An 18,369-nucleotide genomic window follows, 5' to 3' on the forward strand; every position below is an offset into this window, starting at 1 on the left:
CCATTGGCCGCCTAAGTATTTTTTTTAACTTGCTCTCTTTGCCGTTATCAAGCGACACTTATATCTTTTTTGAGCTTGTTTGTCGATGAATGTGATTGTTTTCCGTGTTCCTTTTAGAAATGTCATTGATATCTCATTTGAGAAGTGCTAGGTACAAAACAAATTGTAGTGTTAATTAGAAGTTATATATATGTACATTTCTAAAACATTTACCAAAGCATTGTAAAGATTTACCGTAGGAAAATAGCATGTTTTATTTTTCTCAATAGATTAGGAAAACAACATTACAATTAACATGATACTAATTGGAACCAATGAAGGAACCAACAATGTACATATTACGTTACATAATAGTTAGGTTTATAAAAGAGATTGCAAGTTTCATAGACTAACCAAAAAGGAATTTTTGCCAATACTTACATCAGACAAAATGAAAAGAACAAATGACATCCCAAAGTCAAAATAGTTTACGACTACAGACCAAAGTGATACATCAAAATAGTAGAAGTTAAAATAGTTCAACAACAAAGATCTACTTTGGAACAACTCGAATTTGCAAGTTCTTCTGTGACTTTTCGAGATCAAAGATGAGCTTACCACCTTCTTCCATCACTCGTTATCTGCATAAATTGAACTAGTGCCCACCCAAGTAATTTTCATAGCTTGCTGTATCGGCGGTAATGAGATGACAGTTATACTGTCTCTGTGTCTGGTCATCAATGAGAGTGATTGTTTTGCGCTTTCCTTTCAGAATTGTTCTTGACACCTCGTTTGGGAAATGCTAAACAGGAAAATAACTGCAATATTAGTCTAATGCATATTTACATGGATAAGATGTATGCGAATATAGTTACATATAATTTATAAAATAAAGGTAGCATAACTGATTTTAAGCTAAAGAAAATGTAACATGACTTCTAATTTATCATCCTATTATCTTCCTATAAAGTCTAGATAAATGCATGCATGTACATTATATGCACCCCGTTGACCAATTAACATTGTTGAAACAAATGGAAATTAAGCATCACTTCCGCATGTGCATATATAGCTAGCACCATTTGACATTGATGTCTTCGAACATTTGGTGCAACTCTCATAATACAATCCAAACTGGTTATGATTGAATTTAGTTGTTTTCCAAACAGTGATGCAATAATGTTTCCTAACACAAATTATGCACATGAAATAAAGAATAATGCAATATGTATTTTTAATTTGTGCGTAAAAAAACTCAAAGCATGTTTGTGCATAAAAAAAAAAAAGCAGACATTGATTAAGTTTATAAATTCAGCAATTGGCCTAACATGTGACAGTTTGGAAAAATCGTTGTACGAAGTACGTTGAGAAGAAGTTGAACTCTGACTTAAGTTCTAACTGAAGTTTGACTCTGAGCTTGAGAAGTGTTAAAGTCACGACAACAATTCAAGAAACATGGTCAAAAAACAATCAAATCGGATTGTGAAATAATAAGTTACTCTAACACTGTATTGTGAAATCATAATGCAAACTTACTAAGTCTTAAACTTCTCAAACACTGGATGATGTAGGTTGATGAGCAACCTCAAACCTGACCAATTGTTACATATATTTGGGTTGCATTGACTACAAAATGGAAGCAAGGAACTCAAGGTAAATAGATGGTAAATGATAAATCTACGGAGTATTTTTCCCATAGTGTTACATCAACTATATTCCCACTACATAAGGAAAGACATTTTTCGGGTCATTATCAAACTTATACAAAATTATATCATCTGATGTTGACAAAATAGAAAATAATACCTTTTCTATTTAGCAATATTTAGTTTTTTTGAATAAGAAAAAGATATGCATAGTTTGTTACGATATAAAAGTGCAATATATATATATAAAAGATAAGTATAATTTTTTTAGGCATCTATACCTTTTATGTGTGTATATATATATATATATAACATAAACATAATTTTTTTAGGCATCTATACCTTTTTTGAAGAAAAGACATCTACAATTTTACTTTTAATTAAAATCAAAATTTTATAAAAATTATACGCATTAGAGTAACAAAAAAAACAGACACACATAAAGTATTACTCTAAACGCTAATATGTGTGTCTGTATATTTGCGAGGTTGAAGAAAGAAAATAAAAATATTATGTATCATTAAATGATAGCGTAAATAAAAATATTTGTGAGGTTGTTATAATTAAATATATAAGTGATAAAAAGATAATAAAATTTCTTTGAAAAAAAGGTAATAAAATTAAAAGGAACCTCCTTTATAAAATTAAATGGAACGGCTAAAAAAAATTAAATGGAAGAAAAAAACATATTGAAATATAATATTTGAAAATAAAAGAAAAGGTTCCCAACGTGAATTGAAGAGAGATGATTGTGAAATAAATTGTCGAGAAATAGTTTTTTGAAGTAGCATTCAACAACTTTTGGCCAAAGCTCATTCCATTTAATTTTATGCATTAAAAAAAGTACTTTTTTTAGTAAGTACTTAATTGATATTGTACTTGGCCTAACTTCTTCTTAAAAATGTAGAGAAGTTGAAGAAAAAAAAAAGGGTCAAACGGTATCTTAATCTCCCACAACGGCAGTGTAGAAGCAACTGAATTTGTGAGAAAAAAAATAGAAAATAGTTAAAAATAAAAAAAATTGGAAAATAGTCAGAAGTTTTTAAAAATATGAAAATTGGAAAATAGTTAATAAAAATCGGTGAGGTAGCACTCAACCAAGCAATACTAAAAAAAAATTATATGCATTAGCGTAACAAAAAACAGACAGACGGACATAAAATATTACTTTAAACGTTAATGTGTGTGTGTATATATTCGCGAGGTTGAAGAAAGGAAATAAAAATATTTGGTATCATTAAATGACAGCGTGAATAAAAATATTTGTGAGGTTATGATGATTAAACAATATTGAAATTAAATATATAAGTGATAAAAAGATAATAAAATTAAATGGAACTGTTCAAAAAAATAAAATAAAATAAAGTTAAATGAAAAGAAAATATATTGAAATATAATATTAAAAAATAAAATAAAAGGTTCCCAGCGTGAGTTGAAAAGAGGTGTTTGTGAAATATATTGTCGAGAAGTAGTTTTTTAAAGTAGCATTCAACAACTTTTGGCCAAAGCTCATTCCATTCAATTCTATGCATTAAAAAATGTTCCCTTTCTAGTAAGTACTTAATTGATATTGTGTTTGACCTAACTTCTTTTTAAAAATGTAGAAGAAAGAAAATAATAGTATTTGGTATCATTAAATGACAGTGTGAATAAAAATATTTGTGAGGTTGTGATGATTAAACAATATTGAAATTAAAATAATTGATAGTGTGTTTGACCTAACTTCTCCTTAAAAATGTAGAGAAGTTGAAAAAAAGCCGGATCAAGCGATACCTTACTCTCTCACAACGGCAATTTAGAAGCAACTGAATTTGGGTGAAAAAATTGAAAAATAGTTAAAAAAATAAAAATTATAAAATAATTAAAAAAAATGGTGAAGGGCAAAATGGGAAATGCATCCTAAAATGATGAGGTGGCATTAACCACACCCCATCAATAGGAAATTACCAAAATGCCCCTCAAAGGGGCAAAATGGTTAAATCCTAGGGACTTGCTTTTATAGTATAGTAAGTAGATTTTGAAAGATTCACGTTACTGTTTGCCAGTTGTTTTAGGTGTGCATAACTTGTTTTTTTTTTTTTTTTGTCAAGATAGGTGAATAAGTGGGGTGTTCGGGGTTCGAACCCCGACCCTCTACATATAATAATGCATTGTCATACCAATTGAACTATGCTCACGGACGATTTGCATAACTTGTTGATATCAATTGTTTGAACTGATATCTTTTCTGCACAACTACAATGCTTTTTAATTAGAGTAATCAATGTAAATTACGTTTCATTTGTATACAATATTGATAAAGATAAGATATAAATAATCAACAAAAAAAAAAAAGATAGATATAAATATAAATATAAATATAGATTTTTGAGAGGAGACATGGTTATAGATATAGACTCCTTCAAAAGTAATTATAGATGAGAAATTCTTGTATAGAAACGAATCTAATATATCATTCTTACACACAACAAATTAAAACATGACACGTCATTATTTTATTTTAAAATAATTAGGAAATAATTTAAGAAATGAAAAATAACTGCTCCTCCTCTCTCTCAACCATTATTTGCAGTCAGTATTCACCATTATCAATCATGGTTAAAAAAAAAAAAATATGACGTGTCATGTTTTAATTTGTTGTTTGTAATAATGCTAGTTATGTTCGTTCCTACACAAGAATTTCTCATTATAGATATAGATTATGAGTATATCTTTCTAATCATATCACCAAATCATATGTGTTCTTCCAAACTCAAAGCACATCCATAATTGTTAGAACAATTGTTACTGCAACGGCCCCCTCCATTCACCCATGTATTCCAACCAACAAGTGGATTGATGAAGCGGTTATAACTTATGAGTCATTTTTTATTTCACGGTGTTATTGTTCCCCTTTTTTTTTTTGTTACAAAAGCTAACAAAAACATTAAAACAACAAAAAAGACAAAAAAAAAAAACAGAGAGCTAAGCTCTCAAATAAAAGGTTTCGGCAACATCACTTTGAAGGAGAAGGAGGAAATCCGCTGGTGGAGTGTCGTGGCGAAAGTAGCATGATTCGACAATGCTCCAAGCCTATTTTTGTAAAAAAACTGAATAATGTTTAAAGAGTTCGACCACCGATATGTATTTTGAATTTCAATTACTCAATAATATGGATATAATGTATTACCAAAAAAAAATATGGGCATACATAATGTCATGCAATTTATATGTATATCTCCATGTGTTATCAAAAGATGGACTTTCATACCACAGATGTACGAATGATTTCCTTTAAAATTTAAAGAAATATTAACAAGTGTTTTGAGCCATTGCTTAAAACCAAAACTAGTAATTTTTACGTTGAAAATTGTGTAATTATTACTTTTATATATGTTTGACTTGTATTTTTAAGATACAATTACTTATAATGAATTCCTTAAACAATGTCCTTAGAATACTTGTTAGCATAACTGTAACATTTATTGAAGAATATTGAAACGAAGGAGCCTTGATTGCGAAGAGTACAGTAGAATGAAGAAGATTCATGATCATTTGCTTTAAATGATCGGCAAAATGACAGACCTTTGACTAATCAAAATATTTTCATGTCGCTCTCTTATGTGATTTTAGTGTCCTATATGATGGCTAGTTTTTGTGGCCCTGCACTAGACTCTAATTTTCATATATGAAACATAAATAAATAAGGTTAATCAAATAAGCTAGTGAGACACCACTTTTCATTCGATTCTTCTTCAAAAAACGAGAATGTACCTAAAATGACGCTATGATGCAAAAAGTAAGGCAGGTTGCAAACAAGATGAAAGTGAGATAAACTATCTTATCCTGCTATTTAAATTTGAAATTTGAGATATTGTCTTGCACAAGAACTGTGAATCCTCTCTTTTGGATTATATAATATATGGGTACTACAAACATGGAACTTCCATGAGAACAAGCGAAGTGCATATGATGAGATTTTCTTCTTGCACCAGAATTGCTAATCATCTATGTTGGATTATAACTTCAATGGTTATGAGAAAATATCAATTTTGATGTATGAAACTCAAGGTTAAGCCTCTGAACTATTGATGTGGTCTCTACACCACTTATTGTGCTACTTCTTCAAATGTGGGGATGCACATGCAAAGATTATTTGATGTCAAAGTAAGGCATGGTGCAGACATGATTTATGTGAGATGTGATTTTATACCTAGGGGTGAACTTACTATTTACAGTGGTTAGTTCCCGGATACTATTACATTCTTTGCTTTTCAATTGGTCAATCCTTAATGTTTGCCATGACTTTATAACCGTTACGTTGTTGTTAGATCTAGATAAAACTTAAGTGTTGTTCCTTTACATTGTTAAATGTAATTGCACGTCGAACCTAAACCATATATATTTGATAAGGCAATCCTTACAATAATGACTTTTTCTTACCATATTGTTGGTAGTTCCTATCTTCACTTTAGATGACCGTTGTGACCACGTCAAGATAGATGTTGCGCGCACGTAACTCTAATATCGAGAATCGATAGAGACACTTACATATGTCCGATGAGTTCTTTGATTTGTTAAATAGCAAAGACACAACTGATCTTCTAAAATCCTTATCCTTTAATGACATAATATTATGAATAACATCAATTATAATTTTTCATGCCACATCATCCCATTTAGATATGCAGTTCTGCATCGATTTTCCTTTGTTGAGTCAAATATATGGGCTTATTTCACTTGTACAATATGGATCCATGTGACTATTAACTCAATCATTATTTGGGTTGAACTGTTTGTGATTATAATTACCGATAAAGTATATCGTCTACAATCATGACACATATGCAACATGTAGCACAACAAATATTTTAGAAGTAACTTCCTAAAAAACATTTTAAAAGTAACAACAATTCAATTGAAGTAAATTCCTAAAAAAAAACATTTTAGAGTAACAACAATTCAATTGAAGTAGCTTCCTCAAAAAAAAAAAAACATTTTAGAAGTAAAAACAATTCAATTAAATTATCTAAAATTATTATTTTTTTAATCATAAATTGTCTAAAATATAATTTTATGAGGAGTTTCAAATACACGATCCAAGTTTGAGTTAGATTTTTTTTGGGAAAGAAAAAAAAATGAATGAGAGTAATAATAATAATGAGTAGTATTAGAGGTGGGATCCCACGCGTGAGATACTATGTGAAGAAAGAAAACCTCTCGATCTTCGTCTTCAAACAAACAAACCCTATCTCGCTTCCAATTCGTAACTTGTACCAATCACTTTACCCTCAATTCCAAAATTCCCATTAACCATAAAACCAAACCTTCCATGAAATTCTTCACGCAAACTTCCACCATTCTCTCCGAATCAGATTCCACCCTTTCATAACCCTCGAAGAATCTTCTTCGTCTTCTTCTTCGTCGCTTTCTATGGAGGGCTCTTCAGAGGATCTTGGAGGAGCCCCTGAATCATGGGAGGTTGCAGATTTAGACGATTCCATGAACCGCTTGAACCTTCTGATTTCATCCAACAAAGATTCTAACGCCGATGGTGCTGCTTCGCCGCATCTTCCCAATTCGTCTTCTTCTTCAATTAGTGGTGATAATGTCTCCGATGATGCCGTTAATCAGGTTGATCAATTTCTTCGTGAAGCAATTCAAAACCCTCGTGAACGTCTTTCAAGTGAGTTTACCTAATTGTTCGGAGAAATTGCTACTTCAATGTTTTTTTGTAGATTTTTGTATACATGTTTTGAGTTTGTTTACTCTATTAGTGTTCTAGATTCTAATCAAGGAGTTGATTTTGATGCTGATTATTATGTATACATTTATAGTTGTTGTAATTAATACAACACTATTATAAATATTTAGGTAGCACAACTCAGACACCGACACTGACACTTCGACACCTATTATAATTAGAGAACATGAATTAATTGAATGTAATGACACGAGTCCGTGTCTAACACATACACATGTCTAACACCGGACACACCTTCGATCAGAGGAGTTGGTTCTACTGTTGTGTGGTCTGGTTAGAGAAATAATTCCATCATTCTCTATTCATTTCCATATGTTGCTCTGTCACATGAAAGTGAATATCCAACCGAGATGCATCTTGTTGTGATTTTGTATTTGGGCTAGATAGAGCTTGTGATTTGTTTGTAAGTACTGATTTGTGTGTTTTTTTTTTTTATTTTTTTTTTTATGCGTTCCTGGTTTAGATGCATGGATCTAAAAAAACGAGAGATTAATATTTGTTATATATGTTGTGGTGGAATGATTTTGTTTCCCATATCCAAAATGAGAATGCAGAAAACATAGATCATTAAAAAATTTGACACTTGAATGTTCTATTGTTATTTTGTGATACAGCTACTTCTCATGGCATTGTTATGCAATTATAAATGCGTTATTTGAATATTGCTTGTTTTAGATTAATTATTCTTTTATGTTCTTAAAAAGATTTTTCCTGCCAGACTAATGAAGGTGTATACTTTGATTTATCCAGTTTTACGGATCGAACAAGATGTTCTGAATTTTATTAAAGATCCTCATCAACAGCAGCTTGAATTTAATCAGCTTCCAACATCCTATTTAAGGTTGGCTGCACACCGGGTGGCTCAGCATTATTCATTGCAGTCAATGGTTTTACAGGATAATAATAGTTTACCGGATGGTTCTGGGTCAAGAATTATTGTTAGCAAAACTGCTGAATGTAAGCGTCCTGTTATTCGCCTTGCAGACATCCCAGTAAAATTGCCGTCAGAAAACAATGCTGTGATGAAGGTTGCAATCAAACCGAGGCCACAGAAGCAGACACAGACTTTTGGCAATGCAAATTCAAACTCAGGGAAGAAAAACAGCTCTAAAAGTGTGGAAGAGAGGAAAGAGGAATATAATAGGGCTCGTGCCAGGATCTTTAACTCGAGCAATAATGGTGGTACAGTGGGTGGGAAGCCAGAATGTGAGACAAGGCAACAGGATAACTCATTGCATGGTTCCTCTCTGTTTACCCGTGTGGAAGATAAATATGCTTCTGTATCTGATGTTAGTTCCAGTAGGGGGATGGTTGGTTCTTCAACATATACCAATAGGGGGCTGGTTGAATCTTCAACTAATACGAGTAGGGGGCTGGTTGAATTTTCAACTAATACCAGTAGGGGGCTGGTTGAATCTTCAGCTAATACCAGTAGGGGGCTGGTTGAATCTTCAACTAATACCAGTAGGGCTAGAAATAGGACAGAGAAGGAGCCAGTTGGTAGGTACAGGCAAAGTAACAGGGTGGCCATATTCCGGGACCGTGAAATTGACCGCAAGGATCCTGATTATGACAGAAGCTATGATCGGTATGTGCACCTTTTCCCATATTATTGAGTGATGCATTTGTCCGCTAATATACGTTCTTGTTATCTTGTTCCCCTTTCTCGAATAAATAGTTTGAGTTTGCAGACAAGAATGATTCATGCTGTTGCTATTAGTGTGACTTGCTTTTTTATATGTTCATTCCTATTTAGACCACATGTTGGTTAATATTTTCATTATAGAATGCAGACAGAATATCTTGCGTGTCAATGTTTTGTCTTTTGCTAAACATTTTTCTTTGCTTCCAAATGAAAACAATTTTTTTTTCCCCAGTTACCACTTCTCATTCCTAGGTTTAGCTTATGACGAATTTGGATAGACACACATTCACTAAACATCTCCCATGCACATTTACAAGTTATTAGCTAAGTAGCTAACTCTTTTGTCATATCAAAGAATAAATTTTATATGCGCTTTCTTGTTCGAATGAGAGAGCTTCGGTGCACCAGGTTGCCCTTTTTTTTTCTTGTTCGAATGAGTAATTGATAATTGGCTTTTGCTACAAAATATTTCAGACTTTCTTGTTTGCTTGCAGCAGTGTTGTTAGTGCTGCTATAGTGCTTAAGCACTACGATCAAACAACTTTTTTTAAGTAATACACTGATTTAGTACAAAGTGTTCAAATAGAGGCACTAGAATGCTGTAGCATAGGGAAATTTGAACAGACGCTATTTTCTGCAGTATGTGATTGACAACACTAGTCTGCAGTATGTTATTGACAATTCTGGTTTGCAGATGTTTTTCAAACCTATGGTTTATATGAAATCTTATGTTTTATTTATTTTGATATTGAAATACGACAGCAAAAACCTATTATATTTCTTCATAGTTACATAATATTTTTACTGTTTTAGTATAACATGAATTGCGCAATGTGTGAGAAGAGAGAGAAAAACAGAATGAGGGTGTAAGAAAAAAGTTGAAGAGAGGAACACAAGGATGGAAATTCCTTTGTAACTAAATATTTGTGCAAAAGTTATTAATTGTTTGACAGCACTGAGTGTTAACTGTTATCCAATGTAAATGTAAATTAGTATTGATTATATTATAGGAAAATACTTCTGTGGCTATTGTATATTATTAATGATTAATGATTATAACTTGACTTCTCCATAGATTGGCTGAAGTCTCGTGTAACTTATCAAAATCTGGTACTTTGTATTCAAAAGTCAGAATATATAAATAGCTGTTTCAGGCTATCAATCCAGTGATTACTGATTTCTACAATACTAATATTCTTGTGATTTATTTAAGCCTTTTGCACCATTATTTTTAAGATGAGTATAAATTGGAATATACTCTGAAGAGGAAGGGACCCATATTCCAAATACATATGCTAGAAAAGATAGAAGATTTGTTGAAATTGTGAATATTGATAAATTTTTTAGGGGATTAAAAAAAAAAGAAATACAAAATTTTGAATAGTCTCCATGGTGTCTAATTTCTTATAGTTAATGAAATGTGTTGTATTTTATTATTTACTATGTTCTGTTTGTAAAATTAATAAATATTAAGGATGAGATATGGTTGGAGTATGAATTAATAAGGATGAGATATGGTTGGAGTATGAATTAATCTGATCAGTTTTTCTGCTAACTTGCACGACAGGTATATGCAAAGATTTGATCCTGGATTTGGATTCAATGGAGGATCATACCCAATGCAGCCAATGTATGCACCGATTGTGAATTACAACACCGAGTTTCCACAGCTTGGATCCCCTCATGGCCCCCAGCGATCCGCAGAACACCAACCACGGCCTCTCCCGCAGCATATATCAGGGCAGCATATATCAGGAACTTGGGTTCCACAATCAACACCTGCTGGAATTGGATATGGACATCCAGAAACCATGATGTCACCATTTAATCCTAATCAAGTTGGTATACACTCTTCATCAACCATGTATTTGCATTCATCTCAGTATCCTTGTCAGCACCCGGGAATGCCTTTTATCCATCCCGAACATATTCACCAGCCTTTTGCACAGGTATAGGCAGCTACTGCATCTCCCATGTTTGATTAAGTCCTAAACTTTATTTTATCAAGATGCATAATTTCGATGTTGCTCAGAGCATCTTTTCATCTGTACTACAAAAGTTGAAATGAAGCAATTATAGAATGTTATGTAAAGCTTTAGATAAATAAACCTTCACAGTTGAAGAAGACAAACATGGTATCTGATGAAGGTTGTATGGGCGTTTAGGCCAGCCTCGGCTGTCTAATAAAATAGATGTGTTTCTCTATCTTAGAGACTATCACAAGTTTGCTATATCATTTGATATATATTTATTCTGCTAGTATAGATCCTGTGCACATGGTGCATCATGATAAACATTTGTGTGATTAGTAAATTAGAAGAAAAAATGTTTGGTTGGTTAAAGAAATGAAGCTCTCTAATCAAAACAAGAGGTTGAATTCATTGTTTGTTCTATGATATTCTGGCTGGTGTTATTAGTCGTTGAGGCTTGTGTTATCAAGTAGTGTATTGTGCACCTTTTTTGCACTTGACAATGGTGGTTTTTCCTCATTCATACCGCATATTTGATTTGTTGATTCCCGTCTATGTTTTGTTTTACCCTATTTCCTTAATTTGTCAAATTTTTGCTTCCTTTTTGGCAGCTGCTGCTTATGAATATAATGATCCTTTAGCTTTTCACTAAGATCTAACTATTATCTTTTATGTACCTGATCTGCAGTCTCATCAGCCACCACCTGATGCAAGTTTTGGATTGGCCCGGCCCCGATGAGGGGCATAGGCCATGCCTGCACCCAATCAGCCTGAGCTATACAATGTAAGATGATGGTCTGCTGCAGCTACAGACCTCTTTCAGCTGATTGGAGTGTAGGCATATAGGCCGAGTTGGGCTGGAATGGATTTGTGTATTTCTTCAAAAACCAGATCCAATCCTCTCATCTCGGTTTTCGAAGGTTGCTTCATGCATCTTCCATGAGCACCATGACTATGTTTCTCTTGTGGACATTTGATATTTTATGAGGAGCTTTTGGAGCACACACACTGCTGCTCGTGAAGAAAAGAGTAAACCGAGGACTTCTGCAGAGCCATATAAGTTTGTGCTTGACTTGGATGAAGGTATGCTTTGCTTAACCTATACGGTGGCATTCAGTTGTTCTTCAAGCTTTGACTGACTCATTCTTTCCTCTTCATGTTGAAGTTCGTCTAATTCATCTTTGCTATTTTTTGTGTTTGTGTGTGCATGTTTTTTCAGCTTCAGCTTCCCAAAAAGAGGTAAAGGGATTTCTGATCTTGCTTGGCAACATTTGCCTTCAGATGGCAGGAGCTTTTGTGCTGAAGATTTAACTGGAGTTTTCTAGCTCTTGCTATTCCCTATATACTTTAGAGTTTGGCAAATTATCCCGAACCTAGTATGGCCAACTTCTGTGGATATTAGTTTGTATATTTTACTCTTCGTACTTTTGGTTCTTTTCTTTCAGATGTTTTAATTCCAATATTATGCCAATTTTTGGTAATTATGATTCACAGAGGACATATGTGATGATGATTCTATATTTCGTTTTGGAAAAGTGAAAAATTTAAATAAGAATAAAAAATATGTTTTTGGATACAAAAATACGAAACCTGTTTGATAATCAAAATTGGAAAACATTAGACATGTGGAAAAAAACAGTGATAAGATAAACTTGATTTTAAAACATGCTTTGGAAACAAAAGAACAAAAAATAGATCTAGGTTGATCACGGACGCAACCAAAATCTTGGCAAACTAGCAATTGTGAAAACACTTCCATCAACATTTGTTGCAACCTAGTTATTATTCTCATGCGACTTTCAAGTAAAACTATCTTATTCCTTCGAAAAAAAAGTAAAACTATCCTATTGCTTTTTATGATCGGTGGTGAAGGTGGAGCGTCCACATTTCAACACAAGCTATATTAGAATGATTAAGATTGCAAAAGAACCCTTTGATTAGTTTGTGAGTTGTTTTGTATTTGCAAATAAGACCACCATTCAAGGAACGAGCTCCAAGTATGTTGGAATTTGTGTAATCAAAGTTTTAAAAGTGTTAAAAAGACTTTGTCAACAAAAAATTTTAAAAAATTTCGATGCAATTTTTTTTTATTTCCTTGATTAATGCCCTGGATTAATGTGATTTATCGGTGGGATCCATTTTTTTAAAATAAATCTTATACTGAAAAAAAAACTTAAAAAAACATTAATTAATTTTATAATTTGTATGCATGCATGTCTCTTATAAATAGAGCAAACTCAAATGGAATGGTATCATTCCCAGTAACGTTTGGATTATATGTATCACTAATTTATTTTTTAATGACAACTGTTTTATTAAGGTAAATTAGTTTATCCAATTTTAATCGAATTTGATAAAAAACACACTCTAAAGTTTCAAAACAACGTCATCAGGACAATCTAAATGGGTTTATCATAAATGTTAATTGTTAAACTAATATTGACTTCTTCGTTAAAGCTTAAATAGAACCTCTAACATTTTATCTCTTTTTTTTGGTGGAGTATATATGTATTGTTCTAACCAACTTAACTAGCTCCTCATGGAACGTGGATTTATCATTTTATTTGGTAGTCCGTAGTGTCCAAATAACATTTCAATGAGTTATACAGGCTGGATGGGCACGTAGGAGATGATATGATACCCTAGTCTTGAGCTCCTTCAGTTGACCCTAAATCCTAAAAGTCAAAATGAATCTCTAACCCTAGCAGATTCCATTTCCGCCATGGCTTCAGCAGATTTGAACGAATCCATGAATCGTTTGAACTTGACTATCTCCTCCGACAAAGATTCCAACTCTCACCAACACGCCGACGATGCTCCAATTCCTCCATCTTCCAGTGGCGGTGATGATGCCATCAATCAAGTTGACCAGTTCCTTCTCGATGCCATTCAGAACCCTCGCCAACGCCTTTCCAGTGAGTTTTCTTTTCTCCATTTCATATTTCATTCTAACAAAATTTCAACTTCTTAAATCTTAATTACGCTCCTTTTGATTTAGGAATACATTATGTGCATGCTATTTGTTTCGGATTTAATGAAGCTTTACATTTGTAGACTGCTATGTATGTTTTTACATAACTAAGTTTTCTAATTTAATTTACAGTTTTACGGTTGGAGCAGGATGTTGTGAAGTTCATTCAAGATCCTAATCAACAGCAGCTTGAATTTCAGCAACTGCCAACTTCCTATTTGCGGTTAGCTGCACATCGGGTTGCTCAGCATTACTCGTTGCAGTCGATGGTTTTACTGGATTATAGTTTGCCGGATGATTCAGGGTCACAGATTATTGTTCACAAGACTTCTGGATGTAAGCCTCCTCTTATTCGCCTCGCAGATATCCCTGTAAAATTACCGTCAGAAAACAATACTGTCAAGAAGATTGCAATTAAACAAAGACCAAAGAAGCAGTCCCTAGGTTGTAGTGATACAGATTCAAACTCTGTTAAGAATCAAAACTCTAAAAGTGTGGAAGAGAGAACAGAGGAGTATAGTAGGGCTCGTGCTAGGATCTTTAGTTCAAGCGATAATGATGGTACTTTGGGTGGGAAGCCAGAATGCGAGTCAAGGAAGCAGGATAACTCTTTAGTTGGTTCGTTGGATGTTTCTCGAGTTGAAGGTAAATCTGCTTCTGTGTCAGATGTCAGTTCCAGTAGGCTGTTGGTTGAGTCTTCCACAAATAACAGTAGGGCAAGAAGTAGGACAGAGACAGAATTAGTTGGTGGACAAAGGCAAAGTAGTAGGGTGGCTATATTTCGGGACCATGAAGTTGACCGCAAGGATCCTGATTATAACAGAAACTATGAAAGGTATGCATGCCTGTTACCATTTCATATAGTCTTGTGTTTGTTGGAATTGTAGTGTTTTTTCACCTTTCTCAAAATAAAAAAGTTTGAGCACTCAGACAGAAATTTGACGATGTCACTGTAGGAGCTATTAGATGCCTTTGATATTATTATAATGTGTTTCTTACTATTTTTTATTTATCATATTTGAGATGTGGGGTCTGGCATGATACGTGTATTGATCTACAAGCTAGCTAGGATTATGCAGGGATGTTTTCTTCTTTAGCATTTCCATTTGCTTCTTAATAAAAACACTATCAAACTCTAGCATCACTCGTCATTTACCCATTACTTCTTCCAACACTTTTAACAAATTTTAACGTAAGTGACATGTATTAAATTAACACCGCCTGAAATGTGATGGTTCCTAGTATTATTGTGTTTGAAAATATGATGTATTGTTTCTTCTAGCAAATCCCCGAAACATTTTGGTGTTACGGAATTACGGTTGCTGACCAGTCATGGTTAATTAATAGACTTGTTTCTGGATTTCTCACTGTTGGCCATTATGTCCTAATTTCCCAAGTTCTTTTTGAAGTGAAGTTTGTATTTTTATACGACATAATAGATTTTTAAGGATATAAGGCTTTAGATGTGTTAGGACTTAGGGGCATGTATAATTGATATGCTATTGGGTTTCTGCATCAGAATGAAATACAATTTTATAATTTATACAACGTGCATGTGATTTAATTAGACAATATGTTATTAACTTGCTATGTTACTATAGTTCCCTCGATAATTATTTTTCTAGCTCTAATTACTATTCCCTATATAATTAGGGTTTCTGTCCCTACTTATAAGCATCTTCAACACTTATCACATATATTAAGAATAGTTGTTAGTGTAATTAATCAGTAAATTTTTTGTATAAATATTACTAAATGGTCCTTTGTGTATAGATGTATTAAATTCTGAATTTTCATCTTCCAAGCCAAATTAGTTACATTTGAATAAAATTATAAATGTATCTAGTAATTTCAAGAGTGCTTATAATTAGGGATTTTTTTTTTGTTTTGTTTGGGAGAGGACTTATAATTACGGACATAGGTGGTGGGGACATGTTGATATGTGGTTTATGGATTTATCTGATCTTTTTAACTGGAATAGCAGGTTTGTGCAAAGATTTGACCCTGGATTTGGGTTCAATGGAGGATCATACACCATGCAGCCCATGTATGCAACAGTATCAAACTACCACACCGGGTTTCAACAGCTTGGATCCACTCATGGACTGCAGCTTTCTGCTGAACACCATCCACAACCTTTTCTCCAGCACGTACCTGGGCCATGGGCTCCACCAACACCCGCTGGAATAGGTTATGGATATCCAGAGACCATGTTACCATTTAATCCTAGACAAGTTGGTGTATGCTCTGCACCAACATTGTATTTGCATTCACCTCAGTATTCTTGTCACTGTCATGGAATGCCTTTTATTCCCCATGAACCTCTTCATCAGCCATTTGCTCAGGTATAATGACGTCCCTCAAATGTCCAATATAATGGTCAAATCTTGTATAATAGTTTAACAAGACAAGGTTCCTTAGCTTTTAGTGTCAGTGAATTTTATATAGCGCTTAATTTTTTAAACTACATACTTGGGCTTAACAGTAGCAACTCTGAAGTACTATAAACTTTTAGTTATATAAACCTCCAGAGATCGTAGCTTTGATCTCCAGAGTTGTTAATTTGATTGCTAAAAACCTAGTTGAGAATATAAGCATGAAATAAAGATATAGACTGAATATACGGATATCAAGTTGCTGCCTGCACACACATAGACAGACATAATATATTTTCTTGAGATATATAATGATGTGTTTCCCTTGCTTTGAATGTTTTTATTCCTGTTTTTAGACGTTTGTCTGTGTGCTTCCACATGCAAACTCATCCTTGGTGAAACAATTTTTGAAATAGGCTTGGGTTGATACTGTAATTCTATCGCCTTTTTTCCCTTCAACATGTGGAAGAAAGTAGTAGTATTTGATAGTGATAGGTTACCTCTTTAATCAAGTGGATGGGTAGGTCTAAAGAAGACAGTTTACCTTTACAATTGCAAATTGGTACCTTATTCGGTATATCATCCTGTCATTTGAAAATTGTTTTGTTTTCTGTTGAAAACTTGGTTTATGCTTTTAGTGATTTATGAGTGTGTTTAGTCTTGAAGGTGTGATGTGCATTCCTTTTTTTGACCATAGCAGATTTTGATCTGATCTGTAAATTGGCTACTTCAGATCTCGTTTGTTTTGTCTTGATAATGATGTGATATTATGCATGCATCTTCTCATAACATAGTTTTGGGTTTTCCAAGCGAGCACACACATTTTGCTTCATTTTGAGGATAGAGTGCTTGTGAAATTTAACGGGTTCTTTAGCCTTTGACCTTTTCTTTGTATTTAATTGTTTATTTTATTGTTTTCGATACTACAGTCTCATCAACCACCACCTGATGCAAGTTTTGGAATGGCTTGGCCCTGGTGAAGGGATGGGCCAGGCCTGCAACTGATCAGCTTGAGATAAATGATGTAAGCTGATGGGTTGCCGCAGCTTAAAAAATTAGCTGCCTTCAGTGCAGGCATATTGGCTGAGTTTGGCTGGAATAGATTTGTATATTTCTGTAAGACCATCTTTGATCCATTTCCTCCATTCCCGGTCTTCCAAGGATGCTTATTGTGTCTCCCGTGTCCCTTGTAGACGTGTGCAATGATTACTAATATGGACTTATCCAGAGCTGAATAAGTTTGTGCTGGACTTGGTTGAAGGTATGCTTTGCTTTACCTATACTGTGGAATACAGTTGTTCTTGTAGCTTGTCTGAGAAATTGTTTCCGTGTAGAAAAATGTTTATCAGTCAGTAATATATTCACATACCCCATCACCAAAGTTCTGTTTTTTAGTTAATTTTCTTATAGACCTTGTTATATGAAATCAGTATAATTATGATGAAAAACAATTTTTACGTTGGCTATGTATATGTAATTGAAGCTTTTGTTCTGGCTACCTGTACAAAATGTTTTACATATTTTCTTGTTTTTGGTACAGCTCCTTAGAGCTCAAGGGTCTACATTAAAAGAGCTTGGCACGTCTGCCTTCTGATTGCTGGAATTTTGTTGCTGAGATTCAACTGGAATTCTCAAGATGTAGTCATGTATAACACACGACATGTTGTTACTACTACCACAAGACTTCTATTGACTGGTTGATGTTCTCGTGCCAAAGCTGCCAAATCCTTGTCATTTGTTACTAGCATAAGTTGGGTTAAAATGTAAAAATTGATTGGTTTGGTTGTAGCCGACAAAAATTACAAAGCTCAAATCAAGCCAACCTGATGAATAACGGGTTGGTTTGAATACGGTTGTTAGATCAGCTCCTTAAAAAACAACAAAAGTAATTGTTGCATACATTAAGAAAGGAAATTTTACCCTACAACCTTACATTTATATAACCCCTATATTTTACTCAAACTACCCGTTTTATCCGCTTATATAAAGAAAACCGATCATTTTTTCATTTGGTTCCACATATTTTTTGTTTACCGTTTT

General features: G+C 33.5%; 2 protein-coding genes across 6 annotated transcripts; both read left to right on the forward strand.

The window, feature by feature from the left end:
- Positions 1-6,782: 6,782 nt before the first annotated feature.
- LOC11422947 (cAMP-regulated phosphoprotein 21) lies at positions 6,783-12,503 on the forward strand. Its single transcript, XM_003591726.4, has 5 exons — positions 6,783-7,290; positions 8,119-8,956; positions 10,581-10,962; positions 11,672-12,066; positions 12,203-12,503. Exons 1-4 carry the CDS (start codon positions 7,038-7,040, stop codon positions 11,720-11,722), a joined length of 1,524 nt encoding a protein of 507 aa, XP_003591774.1. The 5' UTR covers positions 6,783-7,037; the 3' UTR covers positions 11,723-12,066; positions 12,203-12,503.
- Positions 12,504-13,531: 1,028 nt separating this feature from the next.
- Positions 13,532-18,291, forward strand: LOC11415193 (R3H domain-containing protein 2). 5 transcript variants are annotated; one of them, XM_024784994.2, is made up of 6 exons: positions 13,534-13,898; positions 14,087-14,789; positions 15,939-16,299; positions 17,259-17,445; positions 17,523-17,590; positions 17,870-18,291. In XM_024784994.2, exons 1-4 carry the CDS (start codon positions 13,706-13,708, stop codon positions 17,307-17,309), a joined length of 1,308 nt encoding a protein of 435 aa, XP_024640762.1. In that variant the 5' UTR covers positions 13,534-13,705; the 3' UTR covers positions 17,310-17,445; positions 17,523-17,590; positions 17,870-18,291. The 5 variants fall into 5 exon arrangements, with proteins under 5 accessions (XP_013469408.1, XP_024640762.1, XP_039685794.1 ...); XM_039829860.1 differs by having other exon boundaries at positions 17,259-17,435; XM_039829859.1 differs by having other exon boundaries at positions 17,259-17,411; positions 17,469-17,590.
- The last annotated feature ends 78 nt before the right edge of the window (positions 18,292-18,369 follow it).

This window comes from Medicago truncatula, chromosome 1, assembly GCF_003473485.1.
Source record: "Medicago truncatula cultivar Jemalong A17 chromosome 1, MtrunA17r5.0-ANR, whole genome shotgun sequence".
Taxonomy (NCBI): Eukaryota; Viridiplantae; Streptophyta; class Magnoliopsida; order Fabales; family Fabaceae; genus Medicago; species Medicago truncatula.

Bases quoted from the DNA above. Each gene is read 5' to 3' on its own strand.
- LOC11422947 (XM_003591726.4), top strand. From the start codon at position 7,038: ATGGAGGGCTCTTCAGAGGATCTTGGAGGAGCCCCTGAATCATGGGAG. The intron at 7,291-8,118 runs GTGAGTTTACCT...TGATTTATCCAG, and splicing joins CCCTCGTGAACGTCTTTCAA to TTTTACGGATCGAACAAGAT. The intron at 8,957-10,580 runs GTATGTGCACCT...CTTGCACGACAG, and splicing joins TATGACAGAAGCTATGATCG to GTATATGCAAAGATTTGATC.
- LOC11415193 (XM_003591727.4), top strand. From the start codon at position 13,706: ATGGCTTCAGCAGATTTGAACGAATCCATGAATCGTTTGAACTTGACT. The intron at 13,899-14,086 runs GTGAGTTTTCTT...TTTAATTTACAG, and splicing joins CCCTCGCCAACGCCTTTCCA to TTTTACGGTTGGAGCAGGAT. The intron at 16,300-17,258 runs GTATAATGACGT...TCGATACTACAG, and splicing joins TTCATCAGCCATTTGCTCAG to TCTCATCAACCACCACCTGA.